This window comes from Rhincodon typus, chromosome 27 (assembly GCF_021869965.1).
Source record: "Rhincodon typus isolate 14 chromosome 27, sRhiTyp1.1, whole genome shotgun sequence".
NCBI classification, from domain to species: domain Eukaryota; kingdom Metazoa; phylum Chordata; class Chondrichthyes; order Orectolobiformes; family Rhincodontidae; genus Rhincodon; species Rhincodon typus.
The window spans coordinates 37,371,726-37,394,725 of record NC_063358.1 but is presented as its reverse complement, the minus strand read 5'-3'; the positions used below and the strand labels follow the sequence as shown (position 1 = coordinate 37,394,725).

At 42.4% G+C, this 23,000-nt stretch overlaps 1 protein-coding gene across 1 annotated transcript in view; it reads right to left on the bottom strand.

Moving 5' to 3' along the window:
• Nucleotides 1-2,690: 2,690 nt before the first annotated feature.
• The window catches only part of LOC109920820 (glycoprotein endo-alpha-1,2-mannosidase-like protein), a 53,955-nt gene continuing 33,645 nt past the window's right edge, over nt 2,691-23,000 (bottom strand). Inside the window, exons 2-3 of the mRNA XM_048612956.1 lie at nt 15,887-15,996; nt 2,691-2,771 (exon numbers count right to left, since the gene is read on the bottom strand). Of these exons, the coding sequence (XP_048468913.1) occupies nt 2,691-2,771; nt 15,887-15,996 (191 nt within the window). The remainder of the gene's footprint in view (nt 2,772-15,886; nt 15,997-23,000) is intronic.

Sequence of the window (23,000 nt, the reverse complement as noted above, 5' to 3'; positions counted from 1 at the left end):
TCACCAATAAAACCATGCCTGTTTCTCACTCTGGCCATTTTTCCTGGTACGGCCGTGTTATCTGCTTCCTTATGTCTAAGGTGCGCACGTTTGAAAGATATGGTGGACAACTGATTTATTCAGAAGCCACCAAATATGCTGGACCTCATAAAGTACTGTGGTCCTGCTGTCATCTGTTAAAATGGCTAATTTTACTGTGATTGTCCTGGAATGTAAAGATAAATCCTAGTTTCTTTCTCTACTCCAAACCATCATCTTAAACCACTCTCCACTGGCCCCCCTCCAATCTCACCTCCAACAAGATGCACGAGGTACTCATGGACTTCTTTGTCACTGACTTTGAACGATATCACTGTTCCTTTGCTGTTGCTGGGTCAAAATCTCCACCTTCCTTACTAATAGCATTGAAGGTGTGTTTACACCAAATGGACTGCTGCAGTTTGAATTGCCAGCTTATCACCACCTTCCCAGGGCAACTAGGAATGGGCAATAAGTGCATTGCTTAACCAGTGACACCCATATCAGACAACTGAAAATAGAACTACATAGAGACCAACTGATTAACCGCCTCTGCCAAATTACTCCTTACCACTAGCCCTCTGATACAAAGTTCCTCCAAATCTTCCAACGTCCTAGACATGGATCTTTCTCTGGATTCTTTCCTACCTCTCTGCATGCCCATTCTGAGCTTGTTTTGTCCGTTGGATCCATCAACTGCTTCCTTGATCTTTCCCACCAAATGCTGACCATCCACTGACGCCTCCTAGTTTCCCATGTTGGCCCATATTGTTAACTATTCTCTTTTCAGCTACTGTCCCCCTCTCCTTTAAATCTCTTGTCATTACCCCACCCCTCAAATAAAAAAAACCATACTAGACCCCATTGTCCTTAACAGCAATCACATTGCCAATTTTTACTCTCCAATATGTTTCTACCTCCCAAATCTGTTCACATCTTCCCAGGAGCTCCTTGGAATTCATAACACCACACCAGATCCACTCTTATCATTGTTACAGATGACATCCTATGTGGCTGTGATGAAGGTAAACTTTCTACCCTATCCTCCTTCCTCAGTCTGCAACCATCAACGCAGTTGGATACACTATCTTCCTCTAACACCTCTTCACTGTTGACCAGCTGGAATGCACTGGTCATTCCTGGTTCCACTCTTATCCATCTCTACACATCCAGTATCACTTACAGTAGCTTTTCCTCCTGTTCCCAACATCATTGCCTCCAGTGTACCCAATGACCTAACTAACTTTCCTTCCTATTTCTCATCTACATGCTGTCCTTGGCAACATCACTTGAAAGCACAGTGTTGGTTTTTACAATGATGATAGTCAGGTCTATCTGGCCATCACCTTTCCTGACTCCTACACTGTTACTAAATTATTGGACTGTTTATTTGACATCCTACGCTGGATTAGCAGAAATTTCCTCCAATTAATTATTGGGAAGACTGAACCCGGTTCCAAACTCCATTCCTGAGCTCCTGATTCCACTTATCTCCTTGGCAACATTCTGAGTTTAAACCAGTCTATTCTCCACTTTAATATCCGATTTAGCCTCAGTGAGGTTCTGGACATGTATTTGTGTCATCAAGTGTGCATGCTTCCAGTTCTGTGACATCACCAGACATTACCCAATCCCAGCGAATCTGCTGCTGAAACTTAGATTTATGCCTGAATTACCTCAAGGTGTGACTATTCCAACAAACTCCTAGCTGACTTCTAAATGTTGTATAAACTTTAATTTATCCAAAGCTGTGCTGCTTATGTCTTAGTCTGCAGTCTGTGCTTGCTGACTTCCCTTTAGTTCCGATTAGCAGTGCTTTGATTTTAAGATTTTTCTCCCTGGTTTCAAATGCCTCCACGTCTTCATCACCACTCCCTATCTCTGTCAACCTCTTTGACCTCACAACCCACTGAGTCATCTGTGCTCCTCTAATTCTGGTCATTGAAGTGTCCTGATGTTGGATGGTAGCCTTGGACGTGGCCAATTAGGAGGCAGGGCTCCCAGAAGATTGTGCCAATTGGTGAGTTTACCAGCAAGTGAAGGGCTAGAAATTGGACTGGCTTGGCACACTATTATTACCAAAGGGCATAAAGTTCTGGCCAAAGGGTAGATATTTTCTTTTCCAGGACTGAATGCTAATGGAATAACTTAGCACTTTCAGGTTTAGATTCTGCCGACATCATTAGTTTTCTACAATAATTTCCCTTTCCCATCCCTCAGTTTTACTTAGCTCCTGATTCTTCCAATTCAGGGTTACTTGGGATTCAGGGTTACTCGAAATTCACTCCTTTATCCTGTGCTCCGAATTGGTTTATGGTGTGTTTATGATCATGCAGTGAATTTAAATATGTAAGAATGTTGTAGTGAAGCATTAAATCTGTTCTGTCAAGTTTCCAACTATTTTTCCCTTTGCTTCTACTTTTAGGAAACAGATTGCCTATTTCCCTTCCCTCCCTGACCCAGCTAACAGAAACGTCCCATGGCAGCCACATATCTTGTAAGACAATGGTTTGTGCTGTGGTGATTACTGAAATCTTATGACTGTTCTGTGAGAAAGGACTCATTCTTCCTTTGCTCCCTTATCTGGTCCACTATAATCTCTATCTCTGGGAGCCCATTTCAGGGTCCAGCCTATGCTGCTTGTGCCAAGACCCCAGGGAGTCAGAAAGCACTCACTTGTCCACAATGTACTTGATATTCTCATACACAGTGTGGTCATTGCGCCCTATGTACGGCAGGATGTGAAAGGCCACCTAGAAACAAAAAATATAATAGTGCAAACAATTCAATTGGTAAAAGGGCACATAGTTACTTTAGATTGAAAACAAAATTAATGAGATACTTAGGGCAAGTATAATATCGGCGATATTAAGAGGATAGTAATTAACATTTCCATTTCAGAATAGTTTGAATGGAACAAACTAAGGCTGCCATGATCTCAAACAATCTTCATTTTGGTAAGAAGTAATAAAAGTAAGAAATTCTGAAAATACATAGCAAGTCAGTTAGCATTTCTAGAGACCAAAACAGAGTTAATGTTTCACATTAATTATCTTTCATCACATTGGTTTCCAGATCTGAGAATTTCTTGCTTATTCTGTTTTGTATTTCAGGTTTTCAGCATCTGCAGGATTTTGCTTTTATTCCCTACAGTGTATGCATGTGTTCCTCTGTCAGCTGTGTTGCAAGTAATCTAACAAGTTTTAGATTTATCTATACCGGCTTAGTAACACATATAGGTGTGTGTGTCACAAGTGTCTCTGCTGGCTAACTAGATTCATCCCTCTGTGCTGACTTGAGCTTATTTTAGCCAGTCTGGAATCCGCTCTCTAACTTACACTAACAACACTCCAGAGAAGGGAAGCAACTGGCCCACATCCATTGTCTAGTATCAGAAGTTTAATCAAGAACACACACCAAATCGTAGCTATTTTGGTTGAACTATTTTTCCGTTTTTTTTCAATAAGTAAAGTTACCATTTACCATCCAGCCCTGGCTGGCCTTGAAAATGTAGTGGTGTATCACCTTCTGAAATTGCCGCATTTTATTTGGTAAAGATACTCCATCAGCACCAATAGGTCAGAAGTTCACAGATTCTGATCCAGCAACGGTGCAAGAATGGCATTTATATGTCCAAGTCAGGTTGGTCTGAGACATGGGGAGTTTGCAAATGACACAAGATCCCGTGTGCCTGCTGCCCTTGTTCTTTTAGGTAGTAGGGGGTTGTTGAGATGCCGTCATTGAACTGCTGCACTGTATCTTATAGATGGTACAAATTGCAGCCACTGTATTTTGGTTGTGGAAGGAGTACATGTTTAAGGCAGTGGATGGGGGTCTGTCAGTCAAGTGGAAAGCTTTGTCTTGGACAGTCTTGTTTTGTTGGAGCTATGCTCATCCAGACAAATAACTTAAGCCTATCCTGATAGGCTCAGGGCTTCTAGCTAGATAGCATTCTTGGGATCTCCCTTTGATTTTCTTTTTAAGATTTCTATTTCTTCCACCAAATGAGGGCAGTGAAGAGAGGGAGGTTGCAAAAGAGAAAACACAATTCTAGCTGTGTCTGTATGAAGACTGGGGGAACCACTGGGCAATGGTGTTTGACAAGATTATGGTGCAAGTTCCAAGTTTGATAGTACAACGGTGCAGTCAACTACTAGTGACTGCATGCCCAGTCACAAATTAGGAACAAAAACAGAAGTTGCTGGAAAAGCTCAACAGGTTAGGCAGCAGCTGTGAAGAAAAATCAGTGTTAACGTTTCAGGTCTGCTGACCTTTCCTCAGAACTGATGGTAGCTAGGACAGTGTTGGTTTATGTGCAGAGGATAGGGTGGGGGGAGGGGGTAAGGAGTAAACAATAGGTGGGATTAGAGCCCAAAGAGAGAGAAGAACAGTTGGACAGCCAAAGGAGTGGATAACGATCTGGCTAGGAGAGCTGTTAATGGAGACTATTAATGGCTAGCAATAGGTTGTGTGTAATGGCAGGCTATGTGATAACAATAAATCAGGAAGTGGCAGTCTGAAATAGAGACAGTCCCGAAAGCAGATGGCAGCAAAATCAGACCTGATAAGGTGTGAAATGACTTAAATCTTTTTTATCTTTCATTCCCTCCATATTCTGAGGTATTTGAAATTCTTGAGTTATTTTGAATTTGGGCAGTGGTGTATATCTAATCACCCCTTGTCCAATTTTCATCCCCATTGGAAAAAGGACAAACATAGCTGATGCCAAAGGAAAAGACCATCTAGTCCGTTAAACCAGCTCTGAGTGGTGAATGGCATCTCATGACCTGAGCCTATCTGTCCACTACAATCATGTAATCTCTAAGAACAGTCAAGCCAAACAAAAAAAGAAAAAAATGCTCCAGGGAATAAATATCTGGAAAACCCCCTCTGACCTACTGAGCTGATCAAACCAGTGCAGGAGATCACATGTGACTGGTGCAGTATAAGAGGTGACTCAATCGCTGTTGCTCATTTATCATTCAAACCACCATCTCCCGTCACTGTTCCAGATTGAGTGGTGTTTAATGCTATGCAAAGGTCCTGACCCTTCACATAGGTTACCAGGTAGGAAGAGAGGAAATTTCCAAAACACTGATCACCTCACATTGTATCCTCACCTACTCATGAGGCTAAGAGATCATGTTTCCAAACAAACTGGGTGACTGCAATCTGACTTGTCCATTGTGATAATTTGAGTGTTAGAGGCAGTAATTGTGAGGTTGTTTCTGTGTTCCGTTTTGGGATTTCTTTAGTCAACCTGTATCTCTCGAGCCCAATGCTGCCTTGGAACACATTTCACAAAACAAAATTACCTTGCAACTTTAAGATGGAATAACTCTTAACCATACAGTACTGTATCTAAATATATAATTGTTTGATTTCCTTCTGCCCTTGATGTGCATAATTTTCATCTTTTTTTAAACTATTGATTAGAATGAGAACATGTCAGCATTTATGTACAGAGATAACAAGGTGTAGAGCTGGATGAACACAGCAGGCCAAGCAGCATCAGAGGAGCAGGAAGGCTGACGTTTCGGGCCTAGACCCTTCTTCAGAAAAGCATTTATGTACACTTTAGTTTATGTATATTGATCAATAAGTCCTTGTAATACACTAGGTGTGCAGAAAGGCAAGATTGAAAGACCTAAAGATTGGAAACTAGTTGGTGTGCTGAGCTGGAACATTATCCTTTCAATTCTGGGACCAGGGCTGAAACAAGTCCAGATCAATGAGGTATTGACTGTTGCCTCTGCTGCTGTGAGAATGGTAAATAATTCTGCAGTGATCCAAACCTTGTTTTCTTTTCAAGCCAGTGTTCATTGTGCAAAATTGCCTGCAGACTGGCATTGCGAAATTTTCTTGGAAACAGATGGTAAGGTTAGCTAGTGGAGGAAACAAAAGTGGCAGTTGTATGATGGCTGTAAGGTGGGGATTCAGGTAGTGTTTGAAGTTGATCTGGTAAACTGAACAAAAATTTATTGATTTGGGGGGGGGGAAGAAAAGCTTAACCAAAATAGCTGCCATTTGGCGCATGTTCTTCATGAAAAATCTAATTTGGGCCAAATTTGGCAAGGGATTCATTCAACTAATCTGAACCAGTCCTAGTTTACGGTCACCAAAATGTTGGACAAACTCAGCAGGTCTGGCAGCATCTATAGAGAGAGAAAGTGTTATCGTTTCCAGTCCATGACTCTTCGACAGAACTTTCGTCAGTGACGAAAGGTCATTGAACTCAAAACATTAGGCTGTTTCTCTCTTTGATAGATGTTGCTAGGCCTGCTGAGTTTCTCCAGCACCTTTTTTTTTGTTTCTATCTTCCAGCATCCACAGTTCTTTGCTTTATTCCAGTTTAAGGTTATTTGAGTTGTATCTTTCAGTCTTTTACATTGTCATAACTAGCTTCACTCTGCCTCTAACCTGATATTGGCGCAAAAAGGGATATTGCTGGTCTTAACTGACCCCATTGAAACAAAGGATGCTCAGAATGTGACCTGTATGCTATCGCAGTGCTCAAGCGCTTACACTTGGGTTGAGTGTCGTTACTTGTGAATTCTCCAGTTGCTGTTATTATTTTCCCTTTTTAGATAGAGACCACCAAGGCTAAAAGGAACCATGTAACTCAGTTTCTCCTTAGTGAGTGACTAGACAGGAGAAAATTTTATGAAGGAAGTGTGGAGAGGGGACCAAGATCATAACTTTGAGAAAGAAGGATAACATTAGAGCTGCTTCATGGGCCTAATGTCTGAGGGACAGCACTGGCAGAAAGTCAGGTCCAATTCAATTTGCTGCCAGTATTCTTAACTCAGACATGTTCGTAATATGGCCTACCAAGGTAATAATCCAGCTGTAAATCCTTCCAAGACACCCACAAAAGGCAGTAAGAGTGGAAAGATCTCCTGGTTGATGTGGGGTAGCACCCCTCCAGCTGTACCCTTTGTCCTCAGGCTAGTGACCTGTTCCAGCAAACGTAGCCATGGAAATGGACATAAGCACATGCTCTGCCCACATCATATATGACTAGGCACAGGAAAGAAAATAAAAAGGAAGATTCCCTGAGAGATATATTATCATATCAACTCAGCTGGCATCCCTTCAGTTCCCCATCAAAGGCACAGTATTGGTTTTCTGGTGTGTAACGTTCTTGGGATCTCACTCCTGGAGTGGTGTTCAACAGGTTTCTGAAAGCAGTGCTTTTTATAAATGATTTCTGCACTCTGGGGAGTCTTCAATATTACCCACCTCCACAACTGATCGAGGTAGAACCTTGACAATGGGCCAATCCAACATTAATTTACGACGCCACTTTAATTACAGCCTTAATGACTCATTATATTCTACAATCTTATTAACGGCACAGTAAAAAGTCAATTAAAACCAAGAATCTTATTCTTCTCAGACCTGAGGCGGATTTAAAATTGTCCCCATTGACAGTTGGTCTGGCAGAATGATTTTCTGAGAGTTTACTGCAAACAATTTTTGGAATGAGCCACAATGTGTACAGACAGGAGTTTTTTTTTAAAGCAGATATTCTCCACAGTGGATGCCATGTGTTCATTTAAAATAAAAACTATTGATTTGTTTTTTTCTTGGATATCTCTGCTCAAGCATTGTCCAGTCCTAGGTAATGGCAAATTCTTCTCAGGCTCAGTATTCCTGTTATTCCAAAGCACTGTGCTGACTGGGTGCAATTACAACCAATTATTAGCAGTGACTTAGGGTTAGCTCTTTTCTCTAAGTCAGAAGGTTATGGAGGCAAGTCCCACTCCAAAGATCTGAACACAAAATCTAGACTGATGTCCTGCAGTGCAGTATTGAGGGAGTGCTGCATTGTTTGAGGTTTTTCTTATTCATTCATGGGATGTGGACATCCCTGGCTCGGCCAGCATTTCTTGCCCATCTCTAGTTGCCCTTGAGAAGGTGATAGTGAGCTGCCCTCTTGAACTGCTGCAGTCCACCTGCTGTGGGTTGACCCACAATGCCATTAGGGAGGAGATTCCAGGATATTAACCCAGCGACACTGAAGGAACAGTGATATATTTCCAAGTCAGGGAGGTAAGTGGCTTGGAGGGGAACTTGCAGGGAGTGGTGTTCCTATGTACCTACTGCCCTTGTTTCTCTAGCTTGAAGTGGTCTTGAGTTTGGAAGGTGCATTCACCACTAGATGTGGTAGGACTGCACAGCTTAGATTTGATTTGTTGGTTGTGGGCTTGCTTAGCTCTGTGCTGTCTTTCAGATGAGATGTTAAATTTGAAGCCCCATCTGTCCCTCTCCAGTTGATGTCAAAGATTCCATCACGCTATTTTGAAGAAAAAATAAACTCTATCCTGGTTAATCCTTATCTCTCAATGAGCATGACTATCACCAACAATCTGGTCGTGAACTCATTTGTGTTGGTGGGCCTTTGCTTTGTACAATTGGCTGCTGCATTTCCTACATTGCAGCAAATGTAGTGCATTGTTACAAAGTGCTGGGGGCTGTGAAGGATGTTAGATCAATGTAAATTTCTCTCTTTGATTGCGTGCTTTAAGGAGCACAGATGCTGCCACATCCCATCCTCGGAATGCAATGTGGCACTGATCAGCTCATTTAAAGTTTGTAGCATACATGCTTGTCAATTTTACTGCTCCTGAGGAATCGGTAAGTTATAGCAATAGCTCAGTGTGTCCGGGGCAACGCACTCACTGAGGCAATAAAGAATGCGTCTGTGTACATTTTATGGGTTTATCCCAGCAGGTTAAAAGCTGAGCTCACGCAGACTGACTACAGCTGCTGGCTTCTGTGGAGGAGCACTTAAAGGAATCACATGAATATTAATAAATCATGTGCACAATGATGAACGTACTTTCTCCAAAATTTGTTGTAACAAAGAAAATCTAATTTGTCTTGGACTGTATTTTATAAGCTCCTCACGTGCCCTACATTTGGATGAAGTACTACGTAACCAGTTACAGGGTCTAGCAGCTACATTGTATTAGGAATCAGTGTGGAAATGCCAGCAGCTTGTTTTAAATGTAATGCAGGCTAAGTTGAGGGGGAAATGCATCATTAAGTAGGATCACTTGCTCATCAGCCAAATGAAGGCAACTTCATTGAATGCATTTACTGTTTGTCAGGATAATAAACATAAGCACAAGATAGGCCCAGCGGGAGCAATAGAGTTCTGCATCTAATTACAGCCCAGAAAATTAATTAAAAGCTTTAATCAGGCACACCGCATTGCCCTGACGCCAGTGGGGGGAAAAAGAATGTTTTGCGCTTCAGATAGCATGCACTACCTTTTAAAAATGAAAGGTATTGCAATGAGTGGAGTGTGGTTAATGCTGTTCATTAGACACAGCAAGGTCCTATAGTGCACACATAGATTAACACGTTCTTCATCTACACTGAAATCGTGACTTCCTTTAAACCTCTAATGACCTCGTCTGCAGCTCCTTTTTAGCAATGGCTTTCCGCTGGTACCTTTGAAGAGAGACTGTGATGTTTGTCTTTTTAACTTTGCTTTTTGTTTTTTCTGACCCACGGTCGTACTGTGTATAGCAATGCAATTTCCTTTTTCTTCATTTCTCTATTCTGTAACGAAGGATTGTACCTAAGATGGCGCTGTTAAGTGGCGACTTAAACTCTTCACAGTACTCACTTGAGTACATGAAGATGAAGCTAATTAAATTCCTTGTATGAACCTCAAACATGAAGAGACTGCGATGCTATCCAACAACAGCAGGAATCACAGCCAAGATAAGGTCAGCATTTATTACCCTAAGAGCCAACCACATTGCTGTGGGTCTGCAGTCACATGTGGGCCAGACCAGATAAGGAGAGTAGGAGAAAGCAAAATTGCAGATGCTGGAGTCTGAGTCAATACAGTGTGGAGCTGGAGGAACACAGCAGGTCAGGCAGCATCAGAGCAGGAAAGTCGACTTCATCAGGACTGGGGCGGGGGAAGGGAGCTTGGACATAAATGGCGGGGAAGGTAGGTGAGATGGTGATAGGTGGATGCAGGTTGGGGGTAATGGAGATTGGTAAAGGGGAAGGGTGGCCGGATAGGTGGGAAAGAAGATGGAATGGTTGTGTCAGGTCACTGAGGTGGGGATGAGAGGGAGGACAGGATATGGGATGAAGCCGGGAGTGGGGAGATTTTGAAACTGGTGAATTCTATGTTGAGGCCATCGGGCTGTAAGCTCCTGAGGCGGAATATGAGGCGTTGCTCCTCCAGTTTATATGTGGTGTCATTGTGACACTGGAGGAGACCCAGGATGGACGTGTCACCCAGGGAATGGAAGGGGGAGTTAAAATGGTTAGTGACCGGAAGGTGTTGTCGTTTGTCACGTACAGAGCACAGATGCTCCGCGAATCAGTCACCGAGTTTGCACTTGGCGTCACCAATGTAGAGGAGACCACTTTGGGAGCAACAGTTACGGTAGACCAGGTTGGAGGATGTACAGGTGAATCCTGTTGGATTCGGAAAGATTGTCTGGGACCTTGGCTAGAGATGAAAGAGGAGGTGCAGGGGCAAGTGTAGCATTTCCTGCGGTTGCAGGGAAAGGTGGTGGGGTTGGTGGGGAGTATGGAGCAGACGAGGGAGTCGCGGAGTGAGCGGTCCCTACGAAAGGCAGATATGGGAGCAGAGGGAACTATCTCTTTGGTCGTGAGGTTGGATTGTAGGTGGTGAAAATGGCGGAGAATGATACGCTGGATGCGGAAGTTGGTGGAGTAGTACATGCGGACCAGGGGTCTCTGTCCTTATTTTAGTTGTGGGAGAGTGTTTGATGGCAGAAGTGCAGGAAATGCAAGAGAGGCGGTCAAGGGCATTATGAATCAATGGACAGGGGATGTTGGAGTCCTTGAAGTAGGAGAATGTCTGGGAGAGAAACGCTCCGTCTTGGGAGCAGATGTGGCAGAGGCGGAGGAGCAGTTGGGAGTATGGCATCGCATTCTTGCAGAGGAGGGTGGTTGAAAGGAGATGTAGTCAAGGTGGGTTTGAAATAGATGTCGGTGTTCAGACGGTTACCAGACATGGAGACAGAGAGGTCCAGGAAGGAGAGGGAGCTATCGGAGATGGTCCAGGTGAATTTGAGGTTGGGGTGAAAGGTGTTAGTAAAGTTGATGAACTGTTCAAGCTCCTCATGGGAGCATGAGGCAGCGCTGATACAGTCATCAATGTAGTGGAGGAAGAGGTGAGGGACGGTGCCATGTATCCTATGAAGAGGCAGGCATAGCTTGGATTCATACGAGTGCCCATAGCCACCCCTTTAGTTTGTAGGAAGTGGAAAGAGTTAAAGGAAAAGTTGTTGAGGGTAAGGACAAGTTCTGTTAAGTGGATGAGGGTGGAGTGCCTGTTAGATTATTGAAAATATTCAAAATCTTTCAAAATTTAATTTTCCCAAATCATGATTAAAATTTGTTTTTGTAAGATTTCATTTTCCTCATAGCTCATACCCTTTTCACACTAGGGAACTTTTATAAATTGTTTTGTGCCCTCTCCAACCCATGAATCTTTTGAGTACAAGTAAAGGTAAACAGTTGTAGAGGAACTTTTGAGTAATATTGTAACCATGGATACAGCCCACCCTTTTCTCCACTAAAGCACACTATCAGTGATTCCATTTGATGAACCTGAAGGAAAGGAACTTGAGTTGCTGACTTCATAGGTATGTGTGAGAGAGAAAGAGATAGACAGATAAGAAGGAGCATGGAGGGATGTGATCACATTGGAAGCAGACTTTGAAGAACACGCAGTTGACAGCAAGAAAGACGAGATAAAAATAAAACACCAAAAGTTAAAGAACAATTGTTCTTCAAAGGAAGGAAGAAGGGGCAGGAAACAAAGACAACACAGAAGGAAAAAATAATGCTAAAGTGAAATAATGCTGGACATCTCAAATAACAGTGGAAAATACTGAGAATACTCCATTGTCGTGTTTGAAGGTCAGTCATCTCAGCTCAAACCATCTCTGTAGGAGTTCCTCAGGGTCATGGCCTAGACCCAACCATCTTCAGCTGCTTTATCAATGACCTTCCCTCCAGCATGAGATTAGAACTGTGGATGTTTGTCGATAATTGCACAATGTTCAGCAGCCATTTGCCACACGTCAGATACTGAAACAGTCCATATTCAGGTGCAACAAGACCGGGACAATATTGAGAATTGGGCTGACCAGTGGCAAGTAACATTCGTGCCACACAGTGATCATCTCCAACAAGACAGAATATCATCACCCCTTGACATTCAGTGGCATTACCATCACTTGATACCTCACCATCAACATCCTGGGGGGGTTACCATTGACCAGAAACTGAACTGTACTCATCACATAAATACTAAGCCTCAAGAGCAGGTCAAAGGCTAGGAATCCTGCAGCAAGTAATTTGCCTCCTGACTCCCAAATACCTTACCGCCCTGTACAAGGCATCAGTCAGCGGTGTGATGGAATATTCCCCACTTGCCTGGCTTGGTGCACCTCCAACAACACTCAAGAAGCTTAACACTATCCAAGACAAAGCAGCCCCCTTGACGGGTACCACATCCATAAGTACCTACTCCCTCCACCACCAACGCTTGGTAGCGGCAGCATATACTATCTACAAGATGGGCTGCAGAAATTCACCAAAGCTCCTTAGACGGCATCTTCCAAACCCTCGACCACTCCCATCTTAAAAAACAATGGCAGCAGAAGCAGGGGATATCAACACTTGCAAGCTCCCCTCCAAGCCCCTCACCGTCCTAACTTGGAACTACATCACCATTCCTTCAGTGCCACTGGGTCAAAATCCTGGAACTCCCTCCCTTACAGCACTGTGATCTACCAAAAGGACTACAGCAGTTCAAGAAGGTAGCTCACCACCGCCTTCTCAAGGGCAATAAGTGCTGGCACAGCCAGTGACACCCACGTCTTAGCAATGAATTTAAAGAAAAAGCCAGACAGAGTCTGTGGAGAGAGAGACAAGAGTTAACATTTCAGGACAATGACTGTCATCAGAACTGAGTAAAATTAGACATAGAATGGGTTTTAAGTAAGTCAAAGAGGGCAGAATGGGGGGAAAAAAAAACAAAAGTGAAGATGAGAGGGTAGAGAGTAGGGCCTTAAATTAAGTGACAGTGCAGTTCAAAGGGAGTGATTGTGAGGAAAGTGGAGAAACTAAAGGTGTGTGCAGAGAAGGTGTAAGAGGCAGAATCATTAACAGCTGTCCTCTGGAAGAAAATTGAAGAGACAGAAACTAAATCCAGCAAAGAAAAAGGAGCCAAAATGGGATCAGAGGTTATGATGTGAAATTGCTGAACTCAATACTGTGTCTGGAAGGCAGGAATTGAAGAATGAGGTTTTTTGCTTTGAGTTAATGTTGAGTTTCATTTGGACACTGTGGGAGACTTAGCTCAGGGTTCATTGAATGGGAACAAATGGGAAAATTAAAAAGTGAGAAGGCTGAAAGCTCAGGTCACACTTTCAGATTAAACTGAGGACATCCTCACATCCCTGTTACACTAAATGGAAAGAAGTACAAGGAAATCAGTTTTCATTCCCTCCTCCGTGCCTGAGGCCTGAAACACTCCTTACAGGGGAAACAGTGATTTGCGTGCACATTCTTCTATGTTCACTGCTCAGAGTGTTTCCTCCCAGTACAGATCAGGTATTTCTTTGCAAAATGCATCTGTTCAGTCTGAGCATTCATCCCCTTGTGTTTTAATTCTTTATTTCACATGCTGGCTTCTCTGTCTTTGGCCTCCTCAGTACTCCAGTGGGACACAATGTTGGCTCATAGTGTAGCAGTTAGATGTAGTTCTTGGGGCTAAAGACATCAAAGAGTAAGAAAAAATGGGAAAACCGGGCCCTGAGTTGGATGATCAGCCATGATCATATTCAATGGAGAAGCAGCCTGAAAGGGCATGGCCTAATCCTGCTTCTATTTATTATGTTTCTATGTCTTTAGCTCATCTTTACAGCATTCGGCACTCAACAACGAGTTCAACATCTTCAAATTTTAAAGCAAAACAGAAACTCAGCAGGTCTGGCAGCATCCGTAGAGAGAAAGCAGAGTTAATGGTTTGGGTCCAGTTACCCTTCTTCAGAACTGGTTGTAACTGGGAAAAGGTTGGTATGTATGCTAAAGAAAGGTTGGTGGGGGGGGAGGAGGGTGGGGTAGGAATAAACAATAGGTGGAAATGAAGCCCAGAAAGAGAGAACAACAGTTGGACGTCAAAAGAATGGGAAAAGTCAATCAGGAGAAATGAATAGCTGCTAAGTGGAACATTAGTAGCTGACAATGGGATGGTTGTGGTAGCAGCCCATGTGATGACAAGGCTTTTCTAATTTAAAAAAAATTTCCCAATTCCAGACAAAAGAGGGAGGCAGCACCATTGATGTTGTTGATGTACTGGAGAAAGAGTTGTGGGTGAGGGCTGGAGAAGGGACTGGAACAAGGAATGTTCCAGTATGCCATAAGTTTCAACTGCTGTCTGCTTCCTGTTGAATATTTTCTCTGATTCCTTGTTTTCCTTCCCAAATGTAGTAGCTCTGAAAAAGTACTAATTCCCATTGTTCCAGAGTAAGTTATGTCTGCTCAGTGTCCTCCATTGTCTTTTACAATCCATTACACTGTTTCTCAGACTTTATGAATTTATTATCATCAGTCTAGTTGATGTCGTGGCCCCTATGTCTGTCCAAATCATCAAATCATAGAATTCCTACAGTGCGGAAGCAGGCCATTTGGCCCATCACCCTGGTGTCCATGGCTTTGGGATGTGGTGATCTACCCATCTGGAGTTCTGCTCAGGAGCAATTAATTTTAGACAAGAATCTCTCCCAAACACTCTACATCCTCCTCAGTCACATCTACATTCATACCTTGTTTGTAAAACTAATGCAAACCAATTCCTTAATGTGTGATAAACTGTGGGCAAAGCTTGTACCTTTTGAGCAATTCCCTAACTAAAACTAAGACTGATAGTGAGAACTGGAAACCAAAACATTTTGTTAAAGCTATACTTCAGTATCATTGAGTCCAGTGGTGCACTGTGGCCAGGCCAATTAGGATGGAGGCTAGAACCAGAATAAGCAGATACAGTTCCTGCAGCTGTCTCTGTTACCTGAAGATAACATTGGTGAATTTATATCATCGAATCAGAGTTGAGGAGTCTTTGGAGACGTGTGCCTTTTGTGCTGAAGATGTGTCCATGGAATTTGGGCTAATTGTCTGCTGTTGTTGGTTGGGAGTCAGGCTAAATCCTAGCACAGGCACTGAATTTCTTTGTGAGGAAGACATAGCTTTGAGAATTTTGTTACAGAAACTAATGACCTATATTCTGAGCCAGTTTGAAAGCTCTATCTTAGTCATATTTACCAATAAAGGTGTAATTTATAATTTATAGTAGATCACAATTGTCTATCAATGCATGTTTAACATGTTAATTTTAGAGAGTATTTAGTATTGGTTTGATTTTTGCATAATAAAAACTCTTTGGTCTGAAACTGTGGAATTTTGTGGCTTCATTTTTTCTGTAAATAAACAGGAATTTGAATTTCTTCTTTATCTGATAAATTGATTGGTTTTGACCAAGATCTAAAGAAATGTTGCTGTCATACCTTCATCCTCTCTAATTAATTTCCTCCTTCATCCTGAGAAATTATGCCTTCTCTCGGTTTCTTCCAGATGTTAGGAAAAGATTTGCTACCACTTTTTGTTATCTACTAGCACATTTTCATATTCACATTCAGCCCCTCAAATTTCCCCTTTTCTAAAAAAAATCTCCTCCAATTCCTTTGATCTTCTTGAAAAAGATGAGGAAATCAACTCCGGCACCATAAAGTGAATATGTGCTACTGAGAAGTCGATGTGCGCTTAAAACGTTGCTGGCCGTCCATTGTCATACCTTTAAACTGTATCTGTCTGCAGCATCCAGTATGGCAGGTACCAGGTCATCCACTGGTTCGCTGTTGTTGTCTTCTAATCCAGAAGGATACCAAGACAACACCAATACACCTGGATTTGGAAGAGAGAGAGTATAGTGATGATCACACAAAAGTAAAATTGAATTCTTATCTGAATGGCACTAGAAACTATATTCTTTGGATAACCGCATTCTTTTGATTGGAACTAATGAGGTGGCTGTGATTATATCACAGCGATTCAATGTGCTGTTACTCATGGATGACATTTGGGGCATTGACATTGAGGGTGTCACAGTGGCTCAGTGGTTAGAACTGCTGCCCTACAGTGCCAGGGGACCCGGGTTTGATTCCATGCTTCCGTGCTTGTGTAGAGTTTGCACGTTTTCCCTGTGCCTGTGTGGGTTTCCTCGCACAGTCCAAAGATGTGCAGGTTAGGTGGATTGGCCATGCTAAATTGCAATAGCGTCTGGGGATGTACAGGCTACGTGGATTAGCCATGGGAGATGCAGCGTTACAGAGACGTGGTAGGGGGATGAGTCTGGGTGGGATGCTCTTCAGAGGGGCAGTATCGACTCAATGGGCCAAATGGCCTGCTTTCACATTGTAGGGATTGTATGACAGTTGTCCAGGGCTCTTGGGTTACTGCATGATGGCATGTCAGATCTATTGGCAAATGTCTTGCTGTTAGTCAGTTCTTTTTACTATTATGACAAGATATGGCACTGGCAAATTGCACTTGAACTCAGTGGTCTGTTAGCCCATTTCACAGGGCAGTTAAGATACAACCACATTGCAGTGGGACTGGAGTCACATGGAGACCAGACTGAGTAAGGATGGCAGATTTCCTTCTCTAAAGGATCATCAGTAAAACAGATAGGTTTTTAAAACAATTAATCATGCACACCATCACTGAAACTGTTACTGAGACCACTTTCAATTCCAGATTTGTTTTCAAATTTTCATTCACTTATTAATTTAAATTTAAATTCTACCAGCTGCCATGAAGGGATTGAAGCACATATTGCTCAAGCTTTAGGCTGCTCAGATTCTCTAAACCAGTGTCACCCTCCTTCTCATGGACATATGAAGACAATCACCAAAACCAAGAGTTTGCAAGTCAAGCTACTGTAGGGTTCATGGAAACATAGAAAATAGGTGCAGGAAGAGGCCATTTGGCCCTTAGAGCCTGCACCACCATTCAATGTGGCTGACCATGCAATTTCAGTATCCCATTCCCACTTTCCATACTCCCTGATCCCTTTAGCTGCAAGGGCCACGTTCAGCTCCCCCTTGAATATATCTAATGAATTGGCCCCAACAGCTTCCTACGGAAGAGAATTCCACATTTTCACAATGTTCTGTGTGAAGAAATTCTTCCTCATCTTGGTCCTGAATGGCTTACCCTTATTCTTAGACAGTGATCCCTAGTTCTGGGCTTCCCCAACATTGGCAACATTTTTCCTTCATCTAGCCTGTGCAGCCTATCAGGATTTTATATGTTCTATGAGATCCTCCTCATTCTCCTAAATTCCAATGAGAACAAGTTCAGTTGATCCAATCTTTCTTCCTATGTCATTCCTGCCATCCTGGGAATCAGTCTGATGAACCTTTGCTGGACTCCCTCAATAGCAAGAATGTCCTCCTTCAGACTAGGAGACCAAAACTGCACACAATACTCAAGGTGTGGCCTCATCAAGGCCTTTCATGTTTGACCAGTGTAGAGTGGAGACACTTTTCCATAGACACAGACCCCCTTATCCAAATCTGGATAGGTTGCACACATGTTGGCAAAGCCAGATCTTGCCAATACTCACCCATCCAAGGGGAAGCTGGAATTAGCTGAGACTAGAGTTTTCATGTTTATTGCCACTTTGTATCATACCGCAATTTAAGAGAGAAAGAGCTTTTATTTACATAGTCATCTTCACATTCTCAGTATATTCAAAAGCGACTTACAGCTAATTAAATGCATCTGAAGTGCAATGACTGTTATACTGTAGGAAATGTACAGCAATTTTTCACATATCAATGTTGGAATAGCCACTTCTTTTTTGTGATGCTGATTAAACGTTGGCCAGGGCCTCCAAGGAAAACTCCCTTGATCATCAAAATAATGTCATGGGATTTTTTATGTCACCTGAGCAGATTGGAATCAAAGATGGCAGCTCCCTGCTGTACAACCCCCCTTCATGACTGCACTGGGAATATCAGTGTGAATTATATTCCCATCACTGGGGTAGAGCTTAATTTGCATCTTCTGCACTAAGATGCATCCAGTTTCATGGGGACGAATGCGTGGCTCCCGAACCGACACATCTTTAAAATGAATTTACAATGAATTTTCAGAAAATTTTCCTCTACCGTGCTTCAGACCAGCAATGATATTGAATGGCAGATCAGACTCAAGGGGCTGAATGGCCAATTTATGCTCCTATTTTTTGATCCATTCTTAAATAAAATCATCAGTTTTTGAAAAATCCTGTCTGTCAAATGCTTCAGAAGGAAAAAAATGGTGTTCTGCACTATCATGTCATCTAACCATGTGAGTCACATGAAAGCATGCACATTAATCCACAAGTGAAAATGGAACACAGTTTAAACCATCCCTCTGCCGTGCTGTGTTAACTCAATGTGATTATATGCAGCTGTTGCCTAGGGCTTTTCCCTGCTCGGTCAAAAGCACTCTGTGACTACAACATTGATAAAATGAATAGTTTTATCAAGTGCTTAATCTTACTGAGGAGGTTTAATTCAATTCTAAATACAACAACCTGCTCTTAAAACTCTGCTCACATGTTGACAACTATTACAAATTCTACCATAGCACACAAGTCAAGCCACAACACTCTTAAAAAAAAGTCCATTTGCACAATATCAACAGGACATTCTAACTTTGCGAGGAGCTAATCTCTATAGATGGACCAAGTTTTTTTTTTGAAATCCATTCATTAGTTTTTAAGATATTTTGGAGAAAAACAGATTAACATGCAAAAGCAAAAATAAAGCCTCAGTGGCAGAAATAATAAAACACTCACTCTGACCTTGGCAACTCTTGTTCGAAAAGGGGCAGACCCTTTGCAAAATGTCTTCCCTTCACTTTCCTTCTCTTTCTGAGAGGTAAGCTCATTAAAAACTACAAATTACTGAAAGGAATAGACAGGGTGGATGCTGGGAAGATGTTTCTCCCTGATGGGGGTATCCAGTAGCAAGCGGGGGCATCAGCGGTTTCGATAGGCCCTGGTTCTTGGCGGTTTTGGCAAGCCCCCAGTCCTCACACTTTCGACAGGTCCCTGGGTCTTGGCAGTTTCAAGAGGCCCCCACCCCTCAGAAGTTGGAGAAGGCCTCGGTCCTCAGCAATTGGGCAGGGCCTGGTCTTCAGACAGTTCATGAAACCAAGAGGCCGTGGAATGAACAAAAAATGATATTTGTCTTAACTTTGTTTCATTTCTTTAATATATATGTATGTAATTAAGTTGTGCTGTTTTTGTGGCAACTTATACATATTTTCCTGTAATTTCACAAATACAATTGACAATAAATTTCTATCCGTCTGTCTAAAAACTTGGCCAAAATGGTGCTTTTTGAATGGTTGCCATGTTGATTGGTATTAATGGGCAACTGCTCCATAATTGGCAGGGGTACAACAAGTATGGCAATGGGGCAAGTGCTGGAAAGTGAAATTAGTGAAGATAGTTTGGCGCAGACTTCATGGGCCGAAGGATCTCTTCTGTGCTGTGTGACTCTATGACTCTAAGTAGGGTACTGGTGAGTCAATTGGAGCAGACATACTGTTGGTGGTCTTGATGCTGTGCTGGCCATTAAGAACAGGGAAGCACTTTAATCAATAAAAGAGTGGCTGTGGTGTTGAGGCTGCATTGATGAACACGTGTGTCGTGTGTGCAGGCAGGCAAGTTAATTACTGACGTAGCAGATTTGCTTTGGATCTTGTTTAGAGGGTGCTTTGAAAATCACTGCAAAGACGGGATGAATTGAAGAAGAAAATTGAGAATTTTAAGATGGCACATTCACATTCATCGCAAATCCGACATGGGAATAGTTGTGTGTGGGATGGGAAGAGTCAAATGACCATTAATTGGTTAGCAAATGTGATGCCTGATGTAAGTAATTATTTTACAATCACTTGTCAAATGACAGAGGTCAGGCACGATGCTCATGACATTTCATTTATCATAGATACGCCTACAGTACAGAAAGAGCCATTCGGCCCATTGAGTCTGTACCTGACCTTCCAAAGAGCACATGTTTGGACTGTGGGAGGAAACCCACATGGACACGGGGAGAATGTACAAACTCCATACAATCACCCAAGGCTGGAATCAAACCCTGGTCCCTGGTGCTGTAAGGCAGTGGTGCTAGCCACTGAGCCACTATGCTGCCTCTGTTGGCCCTCCAACCTTCCCTGGAGTGTTGCAGGGAGTAAGGGGTTGGAGGTGGGGTATGGAATTCTACCCAAGATTACAAAACTGTCAGAGGCTTTTGAAAAATATGATTTATTGCAATTCACAATGAAAAATTAAAATAAGCCAACTTCTCTACTGCAATGTTATTGGGCTTTGTTTTCTTACTGCTGACTTTGAAGCGATGTAAGTGAGTATGCACGATTGGAACAGTGTTTAGTTCCAACATTAGCATTGCTGGCACAGCTCTCAAATTAGAACCTTAATGCAGCTGGGAGCCTCACTGCAGTTTATGGGCCGAAATAAGTTAATCATTGATGTGAAATATGGGCTTCACCTCCAATTAGCCCTCATTCAGATCTCCTTAGCAAGCCTGCGAGGACTTACTTCAGTGTAAAACAGATTTTCTACAGAATTGATACACTTATCTACAACACACATAAAATATCCTGTGGTAAGATTTATTTTGCAAACTGTCACTTTAGATTGACAAATAATAGGACAGATGAAGCACATTTCTAAGGTTTTCTCAACGCTCAATGTGGCCAGTTCAGGAGTGAAGAGGCACTTAAATTGATTGCATCACATGAACAATTATCATATATATTTGCATGACTTTGCAGATTGTTGCAGGGAAGCATGATCAACACCCAATCTATTACCCTCTGTTTAATCCCATTGATACCAAGCCCTTTCTAATTATTTGCATGAGATAGAATTTTTCACTGTGGAACAATATCTTTTCCACGGTTCGGAATTTTCAGGATACTCCTTTCCATTTAATCTAAAGTTATGGAATTGCAGACCGAAAGAAAGACCTTGGGCAGCCTTAACTATATCGTGACACCAGCAATCCACACTTACAGTCATAGAGTCAAACAGCACAGAAACAGACCCTTCGGTCCAACCAGTCCATGCCGAACATAATCCCAAACTAAATTAGTCCCACCTACCTGCTCCTGGCCCATATCCCTCCAAACCCTTCCTATTCATGTACTTATCCAAGTGTCTTTTAAACGTTGTAATTGTATCCACATCCACCACTTCCTCAGGAGGTTCATTCCATATGCAAACTACTCTCTGTGCAAAAAATTTACCCCTCACGTTTTTTTTAATCTCTCTCCTCTCACCTTAAGATGTGCTCCCTGGAATTGAAATCCCCATCCTAGGGAAGAGACAACTATCATTAATTCTATCTATACCCCTCATGATTTTATAAACTTCTATAAGGTTGCCCAATAATTGTTGAGGGTGTGTCTAGTGACAACAGAATTGAGAATAGTGGTTGTAACTTTGACCCTGACCCCTAATCACTAACCTTAACCACTATCTCCTAACTAAAGCAATAAAACCTTACCAAAAATTCTAACACCATGACCTTAACCACTAACACCAATTCCTACTTTTAACCTTAAACGGTATGGTGCTATTGGCATCACACATGATCAGCTACAGGGTCAGTAGTCCACATCCCCAGAGCATTCCAGAAGATGCCAAGTACACCCATTGATTCATGGGAGCCCCTGGCAAGTGATTGGCCAAAATGGAGAAGGTTCATTTGAGAAAACACGAAGCATATGGGAAGACTTGGTCAGTAACATGGCGAGGAAAAGTTGAGGTATTGATAAACCATCAAACAACCCATTCACCTAACCGCTAATATAACACCTGGCAGAGTAGGATTGGCAATGGGATTAGGAGCCATCACAGAACCTTTCGGATTGGACTGGAAGCAAGTCACCATCGATCCTGAGGGACTGTGTAAGAAGAAGAAGATGTTACGGAGCTGTCTAAAAGATTTCTTGATCTGATTGGCCATCCCATGAAGGTGGTTTCTAGTGACAGACTTTGAAGAGACTGAGGCAAATTGCCCCAGTCACTGGAAACCTGTCAGCCATCAATGTTACTGATCGAATGTAACATCCACAATACCTGTACACTGTCACATACAGTACTGATCAATACTGCAGCATGTCAATCTTTAATTTGATCATTTGAAGTCCTGGTTGTTTCTCCTTTCCCATCTGTCTGGGCTGTTTTAGGATGTAGAGGATCATGTAGGGGATCATGCTTCACTAGTTCTGTCCTGGAGGAGCCCTTTTCTCCAGTTACCTTTTAACTTCTGCTTTTTTTGACATCAAGGCAACATTTACGAAATTATAATTGTAGTCAGGCAAAGAAATGCTTCTCAAATGTGTTTGGCAAATCCAGCAGATGTAAATACTTACTTCATGTCAAACAATGTCATTTGATAAAAATAATGTGATAATTTTATATTCCCTCTTTAACAAAGCAAAATATTTCAATTTGTTTCACAGAAGTGATATCAGTAAAGAATCTAAGGCTGAGCCAAAGGAGATGACATTAGAATGGGTGACCAAATCTTTGGTCAAAGAAGCTGGTTTAAGCAACATTTTCAAATAAGGAGTGTGTTGGAGAGGCAAGAGAGTTGGGCAAGGGGCTTTCAGTCCTTGAGGCCTACACAATGGAGGCCATGGCTGTCAAAGGTGGGCTGATGTAACCTGGGGGAGCAGAAGAGACCAGAATTGGAGGAATGGAAAGCAAACAAAGACAGGACTCATACAATAAATAGTAGGGCCTTGGGTGGTGTTGAGGAACAGAGAAACCTAACAGTTCAGGTACATAATTCTTTGAAATTTGCACGGCAGGTAGACAG